The sequence below is a fragment of the Pyrus communis genome, chromosome 9, assembly GCF_963583255.1.
Source record: "Pyrus communis chromosome 9, drPyrComm1.1, whole genome shotgun sequence".
Taxonomy (NCBI): domain Eukaryota; kingdom Viridiplantae; phylum Streptophyta; class Magnoliopsida; order Rosales; family Rosaceae; genus Pyrus; species Pyrus communis.
This window is the reverse complement of record NC_084811.1, coordinates 20,166,288-20,175,795: the sequence shown is the minus strand read 5'-3', so window position 1 is coordinate 20,175,795 and position 9,508 is coordinate 20,166,288. Positions and strand designations below refer to the sequence as shown.

The 9,508-nt window shown below is 37.6% G+C and overlaps 1 protein-coding gene across 1 annotated transcript; it reads left to right on the top strand.

The window, feature by feature from the left end:
* Window positions 1-457: 457 nt before the first annotated feature.
* Window positions 458-2,149, top strand: LOC137746203 (zeatin O-glucosyltransferase-like). Its single transcript, XM_068486277.1, has one exon. The coding sequence runs from the start codon at window positions 532-534 to the stop codon at window positions 1,951-1,953; it is 1,422 nt and encodes a 473-aa protein (XP_068342378.1). The 5' UTR covers window positions 458-531; the 3' UTR covers window positions 1,954-2,149.
* The last annotated feature ends 7,359 nt before the right edge of the window (window positions 2,150-9,508 follow it).

The following is a 9,508-nucleotide window of genomic DNA, read 5'->3' as shown; positions in this document are numbered from 1 at the left end:
TCATTTTCATGAAATTTGATTGTAAATTATCCGCGCCAAAGAAAAATTTACAATTGTAAAAATAAGGGAATTATTATTAGCACTTCAAAAATCTCATTTCACACTTTAAACTTTCTATAATTAGAAAGAAAAATATACTTGTAAGGAATGTAGAATGAGATTTTTGGAGTGCTAATAACAATATAAATTTTTTGGAAGTGTCAATAACTTTTTATGAGAGATATATTATTGGCACTTTCAAAAGTTATTTTTCCTTCATTACTAGTGCGTTTTTGTTTTTAGATGTAAAATTTTAGACTATCAATAACAACACCAAAACAAAAGTTAAAGGAATAAAAGCTTATAAATGTTATTAGATTCATAGTGATGTCCATGACCAATGAAACCATGTTAATAATATATATACGTTTTAAAATCCCAATTTGGTTCTATAAATAGAACCTCAAACCCACTTCAGATTCATCTCAAAACTGAAATCATTTAAGCATATTAACACTTTCATCCAAGTCTCATTTCATTGATGTATCATATATGGCTGACGGTGACCAACACCATCAAAACCAATCCCAAGTGGTAGTTGTCATGGTGCCGTTGCCAGCACAAGGTCACCTCAACCAACTCCTCCACCTCTCTCGCCTCATCTCCGCCTACAATATCCCCGTCCACTACGTTGGTGCCGCCACTCACAACCGCCAAGCCAAGCTCCGAGCCCACGGTTGGGATCAAACCTCAGTCTCCAACAAGATACAATTCCATGACTTCCCAACGCCTCCTTTCCTCTCCCCTCCTCCTAACCCCAATGCTACAAACAAGTTTCCTTCTCATCTCCAACCCTCCTTCGAAGCCACCGCCCACCTCCGCCAGCCCCTGGCGAAGCTCTTACGCGAGTTGTCACTCAAGGGAAGAAGGGTCATCGTCATCCACGACTCCATGATGGCTTCAATCATTCAAGATGTTGCTTCTATACCAAACGGAGAGTCCTACACTTTCCACTCCGTCTCTGCCTTTACGATTTTTTTGTACTTGTGGGAAGTAATCGGAAAGCCGAAAAAGCTCGAGGAGCTCGATGTCAAGCTCCCAGACGGCATCCCATCTCTCGAAGGTTGTTTCACTGTTGAGTTCAGGAATTTCATTGGTGAACAACATAAATACCAAAAGTTGAACAACGCAGGGAACCTTCACAACACTAGTAGAACCATTGAAGGACCATACATGGATTTACTCAACAGGATTGGTGATCAGAAGAAGCATTGGGCCATAGGGCCATTCAACCCTACAACGGTTGCGTACCCTAATAACAATTCAAATAGTAGTAGACATATGTGTTTGGAATGGTTGGACAAACAAGAACAAAGGTCAGTGATGTATGTGTCTTTTGGGACCACCACAGCCATGAAAGATGAGCAGATTCAAGAGCTGGCAATTGGGTTGGAGGAAAGCAAGCAAAGGTTCATTTGGGTTTTGCGGGATGCTGATAAGGGTGACCTTTTCAATGGTGGGGAGGTTAGAAGGGCTGAGCTGCCACAAGGATTTGAAGAGAGAATCAAAGGTAGGGGATTGGTGGTTAGAGACTGGGTCCCACAGTTGGAAATCCTGTCCCACAAATCAACAGGAGGGTTTCTGAGTCACTGTGGGTGGAACTCATGCCTGGAGAGCATCACCATGGGGGTCCCTATAGCAGCTTGGCCAATGCACTCTGACCAACCAAGGAACACTGTTTTGATCACAAAGTTGCTTAGAGTTGGGTTTGTGATGAGGGATTGGGATAAGAGGGATGAGCTTGTCACGTCACAGAACGTTAAAAATGGTGTGCAGAAATTTATGGGGTCTAAAGAAGGGGAGGAGATAAGGAAGAGGGCGGCGGAGTTGGGGGCTGCCGTCCGCCAGTCGAGGGTTGCAGGTGAAGCTTCTCACATGGAGTTTTCTTCCTTTATTGCTCATATCACCAGATAATAGTATTTGAGTACTCTATTTGTTATCTAACAGTGGAGCTTGTAGGCCCTTGAACTCAGTCTCGTACATTTCCATCGTGTCATAGCTCGAGATAAATTTAAGAATCTCAACCTCCTCCTTTCGAATCTCAAGTGTTTCCTTCACTAAAAGAAAGAAGAGTCCTATTTCGACAATAAAAAATAAAAGAGTTATTTTAGTTTCGGTCTATAATCAACCTAGTTGTTAGAATAAAACCTTATTTGTTTAAATAGTTTGATCAAGGTCCCTAGCATCATTTAAAAGATTTAACTCATGCATTTATGCATCCAATATCTCACAAATTATGAAATTTAAACAAATCCAAATAATATTGTTACAAATCTAACATTTACTTAAAAATCAATAACATAGTAATTTGTTCTTCACATAGTTCTAGCAAAAAAAAAAAAAAAAAAAAAAAAAAGTGCCCATGTAAGTATTAATAGGAGTGTGCTATCCACATACCCCTTTTTACTTTTCACACACCATTTTTATTTCCCGCCGTTTGATCGAATGAATTGAAGAATATCAAATGACAGAAAGTAATTAGGGGTGTGTGAGAAGCAAAAAGAGGTGTGTGGATATCACACCCCTTATTAATATAGTGCAAGAAATAACTATTTGTTACAGTCGTATTAGATTAGAAATGTGATTGTGTAAATCCTAGGATATCCTTATGAGATCCTACCATATCTCTTAGACTAGATATTATCCTATTAGAGTTGTAATCTCATTGCGGTAAGGAATTTACCTTCCTACTACTATAAATAAAGGCGCAATGGGGTGATATAACACACCCCACAATTACACATCTCTCTCTTCTCTTTCTATGCCGCCGCACCCCATCTCTCTGGCCTCCATAATTGTTCAGTAAATTAAAACATATAATTAGCATGGGTACGTTCATAAAAAAAATATTGGTACAAATAAATTAAAAATATGGGTACATATTAAAATTCAAAACTATGGGTACAAATTAGATTGAAAATATGGGTACATATTAAAATTCAAAATTATGGGTACAAATTAAAACTAAAAATATTGGTATAAATTAAAAAAGAATACAAATTATAAATAGAAATATATGAAGAAAAAAAAGATTATATTTGAAAATGATTAATAATTTTTTACTTTAAAATTGACATATAATGACTTGTAAATAATTTAATATTAAAAAAAAAAAAATCAAGGAGCCCTTAATAAAAAATAAAAAAAGAATAAGGTTTCAATTAATGGCAATGATAAATGAGGAATAAAAACTTAATTTATCTAAAAATAAATAAGTAACAATTTTATTTTATTTTGTATATTTTTATGACACAAGCAAGCTACACGTGTTAGTCCTTTCGTTTTGGTCACGTACACATTTGAGTCCTTAAAAATCCACGTTCAGCGCACACTTTATACATGTGTACTCGGGCTAGCTTTTGCGTCAACTCCAATCACTTTCGTCCAAATTTAATAGGGCAGTTATTTGAACAACGTGTTTCTTTTTTCGGCATTACGCTATTCCAAAATTGGTTGCTTTCACTTTCATGCTGATTGGTAGATGAGAAATATCAAATATACACATCAATCTCGCGTTGGTTCCATTTTTTTTATTTTTTGAGTGGTGGCCTTGCCACGAAGGCACATTTCGTGGCTGATGGTTTCTATTTCGGCCTTAGGGTTTTTTTTTTTGTTGTTATTCAGCTAGTTACTTTTGAATCTTTTTATTGTCTTTTTCTGTTTTACTATTGAGCTTTGTATTTAGGTTGTAGACTGTCCTTTGAACTATTTTTATTTTATTTTTATATTAGTCTTTTTATTTAATGGAAGTAATCTAGTCTTTTTTTCAACGAGTATTCTTGCAAAATGCAATCTTTAGTTCTCTACAGCGGGCACTTCACCTAGTTCAGTTTATGTAAGTCTGCTAGGAAAATTTTTCCTTATAAGAAAATGATTTTCACAATTCATTCTCTCTTTACACGCTCTTAAATTTTCTAGCGTTAGACTAAGTAAAATAAAAGAAAATCAAATGATAAAAACTAATACAAGTGTACTAAAAAATGTGCGAAAATCATTTTCCATTCAATCCAATACCAATAACCAAAAACATAGCGTGACATGTGGGTCCTCTACAAGGTACTATTATCCCTGTATAAATTAAGATTCTGAATTTGATGTGATAAGTTCATCTTATCACTGTTTTACATGGTGGATCTTTAATTTTCCGGCAGGCAGAAAATAATGCTTTTCTACATTCAGAGGAGCAAACTGTATGTTGAGAGACTGGTTGGTTCGGACAAGGATGTTGAATGATCAATTATTTGATAAATAATGCACAAAAATGTAAATAAATCTGGATTTTGAGTAGAAATATAAATGGGACAGGATTGTAAAGATGTGACAACAACTAAACTTTTCTTTAATACTTTGTAATGGTGGTGTCGAATTCGTTGCACAGTTCTAGATATTTCAACTCGAACGTTTAAATAGTTGTTTCGTGCATGAACTTACTTACCATGCTAATAATGGAGGATGTGAAAGTTAATTAGAAGTTTTTTCCTTAAATATTTCGTGGCATCATGCTTTTATTTATTTATTTATTTATTTTTTATATATATTTTTTATTTAGAATAAACGATATTATCTACCTTAAGAGGGAGGGGGGATGGGCGAAGCCTTATAATGAGCCAGCACTAATGAGATTCAAATTCGCTTTTGGTGAGAATCGAACCTAAAACCTCTTACTTACAAGTAAAGATAAATATCTTTAAACCGTAATACCAAATGATATCATGTTCTTAGAGAGGCAAATATTGTCGATAACATCATCATAAATAATCGTCACACGGTTGATGGAATTTATTGCATGTCACATATGGATGAGGTGGCACAACGTTAGACACAAAAAAAAAGGACTTCAAACTTTAACGAAAATCCCACAAATATGATATTGCCCAGCTCAGGAGCAAGTTCTCAAAAAATCTCCTTCACACATAGCTTCTGAAGGTCTATCTTGACAGCTAATGCAGTGGCTATACTTGGATGTCAGTATCATCGTAACTGCCACTATAAAAACAAGCTCATAATCGTCTTTAGTATTAGTTGTACTCAATGCGGTGGGTAAAAACTTAGAAGTGGCTAATGAAGTGGGTAAAGACGAATTCATTTTTTTGAAGCACTTATAAGGCTTTACTCATCTCATTTTGTACAACTGAAATCATTGGAAGACTCTGGTTGTAATTCCAAGCTTGTTAGAAGAAAAACTGAGCCAATGAAATATAACATCAATTTGAAGTTAAATTAATGACATAACATCAATTTACACACACATGTATATATGTGTAAATATATATAATCTAAAGAAACGTGATATGGTATAATTTCTTTCTTGACATTAATCAAAACTAGGATTACAACTTTTTATGAGATCAGATACATTCCTGATCCTAAACTAAAGCCTATAAACAAGGAAGTCAAATACAGAATAAGTAAGTAAATAACTAATTAACAATTTACAATATTTACTAAATCAATCTAAGATAATATCTTCCTTAACACTTCCCCTCAAGTTGGAGTGTAAGTTAATGACACCCAACTTGCTGAGTAGTGTTTCAAACTGTGTTGAACTCAACGGCTTGGTGAAAATGTTAGCTGGTTGATCAGTTGTTCGTATATATGTTGTACGAACAATTCCTCCTTGAATCTTCTATCTTACCAGATGACAATCAATTTCTATATGCTTTGTCCGTTCATGAAATACCGGATTTGAAGCGATGTAAATGGCTGCTTGGTTGTCACAATGCACTATGACTGGTTGTGGATAACTCACTTTCAAATCCTTTAAAATGTTCTTCAACCATGTAATCTCACAACATGTAGTGGCCATGGAACGGTACTCGGCCTCTGCACTGGAGCAAGATACAGTAGTTTGTTTCTTTGTTTTCCAAGAAATTGGTGCTTGACCAAGCTGAATGCAGTAACCCATTATTGACCTCCTTGTATCCTTGCATCTAGCACAGTCGGCATCACAAAATGCCCTTAATTGCAATGATCCCATAGAGGGCAAGAAAATACCTTGTCTCGGTGCATTTTTGATGTACTTGAGAACCTTGTGTGCAGCCTCAAGGTGTGGTTGTCGAGGCTTTTCAATGAATAGACTAAGCATGTGAACGACATAGACTAAGTCCAGCCTTGTTATGGTCAAGTAGATCAATCTACCTACAAGCCTTCTGTATGGTGATACATCGACTAGGAGCTTTCTTTATGTCTATGTGAGTGAAATGTTGCTCTACAGGAAATTGTGAAGGTTTGGCACCTAAAATCCCAGCATCATCTAATATCTCCAATGCATACTTCCGTTGGCACAAGGTGATACCACTTTTGGACTGTGCAACCTATATCCCCAAGAAATATTTGAATTGTCCCAAGTCTTTCAATTTGAATTGTTGCGAGAAATTGCTTTGTATCTTCAATTTCTTGCAAATTATTTCCTGACAGTATTACATCATCAACATAGACCAACAAAGCGATGAAATTACCTTGACGACTTCGGACGAATAGAGAGTAGTCAGACCATGATTGGTGAAACCTAGCAGCCTTGAGAGCATTGGAAAGTTTAAGAAACCATAGTCTCGAAGCTTGTTTTAAACGATATAGGGATTTATTTAACTTGCAGACTCGAGTTTCCCCTTTTCGTCCGAAACCAGGAGGCAAGTGCATGCAGACTTCCTCATCAAGATCACCATGTAGAAAGGCATTGTTGACGTCGAGTTGGTGCAAGTGCCACCCACATATGGCAGCCACACTAAAGAGCACACGGAGAGTGGTCAGTTTAGCAACGGGAGCGAATTTTTCTTGGTAATTAACCCTTTCGATTTGACTATATCCCTTCGCAACTAGTCGCACTTTGTACCATTCGATGGTCCTATCAGGTTTGAGTTTCACCTTATAGACCCATTTGCAACCTATCAAGCGTTTATGTTGTGGTAGCAGAACGAGGGTTCAAGTGTTGTTGGCGTGAAGAGCATCAATTTCGTGCTTTATGGCAGCACACCAGTTTGGATTTTGGATAGCCTGCAAAAAGGTGGTAGGTTCTTGGATGGTTGTGACGTTAGTGACGAAGGCTTTATGGGTTGGTTAGAGGCGATGGTAAGATAAGTAGTGAGAAAGAGGAAGAAAAGTACCTGATGACTTAACCACATTTGTTGAAGATGAAGGAGCGGGCCTTGACAGGAGAAAGGTCTCGACATGAAAGTCCTGCAAAAAGAGTGGAAGTTTTGGTGGGGCATGGGCCCCAATTTGGCGGTGGTGGGGTAATAGCTACGGGTTAGACTGGAGTGTAAGTGGTATATGGGATTGTTGGGGAATGGGACATTAGTGGGCTAATGTCAAGAAGGGTGGACAAAGAGGATGTGGGATCAGGGATGAGATTAGTGGGATGTGGGGTGGACATAAGGTTAGGCGGTATGTCGGTGGTAGGTGAATGAGATATGGTAGGTGACGTATCAAAGGATAATGGTGGAAAAGTGGGGTTGGGCAAATAACTAGGAGCAGCGGAATTATTGATAGTGTTGTATGCAAAATGGTCTTAAAAAAACGTTACATCCCGTGACACAAAAACTTTTTGGAGTGTGATATCAAATAACCAATAACCCTTTTGACCATAAGGATATCCAATGAAGACACAATGACGTGCACGTGGGTCAAACTTTGAAGGTTTTTATGCATGAATGGAGGCAAAACACAAACATCCAAAGACACGTAAGTGTGTGTAATTGAATTCCTTGTGAAACAATCTGTGGTATGGTGTTTTCCCTTGAAGTAGAAGTGTAGGTGTGCGATTTATGAGATTGGACGAAGTAAGGATGACGTCCCCTCAAAACCGTTTAGGAAGATTGTCTTGGAAAAGTAGGGCTCGAGCAACATTGAGCAAGTGTCTATGTTTGCGTTCAGCAACACCATTTTGTTGTGGTGTGTTGACACAACTAGTTTGGTGAAGGATGCCTTTGAGGTTATAAAATGTGTCAAGTTTGAACTCGGGACCATTGTCACTGCAAACCATTTTGACCTTAGTGTTGAATTGATTTTCTACCATGTGAATAAATTGAACAAGGAGATCTTTTGTATCAAAATTTTGTTTCATCAAATAAGCCCATGTGCATCTAGTATGATCGTCTACAATGATGAGAAAATATTTTGCACCTGAAATGGAAGCAACTTGATAACCACCCCAAATATCAACATGGATTAATTCAAAACATGACCTAGTAGATATAGAACTTAATGAAAAAAATGATCTTGTTTGTTTGGCCAATGGACAAATGAAACATTTATTTGAATCACAAAGTTTATTGTGCAAAAAGGGAAATTACATGGACACTTTGTGGGATGGGTGCCTAAGGCATTGGTGCCAAAAACTAGAAGACATGGTTGTAACAGTGTTGCATGTTCCTTTCCTTGGTGGGTTGAGATAGTAAAGTCACTCCCATTCAGTTCCCGTCCCGATCATCTTCCCCAAGTGTAGGTCTTGTATGTCACAAAATTGCTTGAGAAAAATGGTGATGTATAGGGAATCATAGGCGAGTTTACTAATGGAGAGTAAGTTTAACTTAAACAATGGCACACATAAAACATTATCAAGGATGAGGTTGGGAGAGAAAACCATTTGGCCAACATAAGTGACCGTAGCATGAGAGCCATTTGGTAATTCGACTGTGTGGTTCTCAACACGTTTCGAGGATTGAGAAATTTAAGACTACAGACGATGTGGTCGGTGGCACCACTATCCAAAATCCAAATAGTTTGCTTTCCATTACGTACGAAAGAAAATGCTTTACCTAAAAGTTCTTCATGGTTTGAAGAATTACCCACTTGGTTCGTGAAATAAGACTTGCTCTTGTTTAATAGTTGAAGGATTTGCAATCTTCCTCGGAAAAAGGGAAGTTAGGCATTGCATCCATTTTGTCGTGTGTCGTGACTCGGCTACTTTTAGAAGGGCAACCTTGTTCAGCTTCAGCAGCTACCTTTCATTTGTGGCAAAACTCGAAGGAGTGACCCTTCAATCCACAGAACGTGCGCTTGAGATGTGCACACCGGTTCTTTGCACTATGGTTTGTCTTATTGCACTTTCCACAATGCTATCCACCATCTTCAGATTCATTCTCTCGCCTTGCACCCTTCACAGTAAACATAGCAGCTTCTGGTTGGGCAACACTGCTCTTTCCACTTGAGGCTTCAGCTTGTGTCTCATGGCGAAGCACAAGTGCATAAGCCTTGTTCACAGTGGGCAACGGCTCTAGCATGAAGGTGTTGTTGCGAACCGTGGCATATGAATCATTCAGACCCATAAGGAACTTCATCATTTTTTGAGTTTTGACATACTACGTTATCTCCTTATTCGTCTCACAATGGCATAGCGGGATCAAACACAAGGCATCATGTTCATCCCAAAGACTCATAAGTTTAGTTGCACATAGTTGTGAATTTCTTCTCCATATGAAATAGTTAAACAATATTCACATGAGAAAATCTTTCTTGCAGGTCGAGCCAA

What these genes read in the sequence shown, in the direction of transcription:
- LOC137746203 (XM_068486277.1), top strand. Translation starts at nt 532, where the DNA reads ATGGCTGACGGTGACCAACACCATCAAAACCAATCCCAAGTGGTAGTT.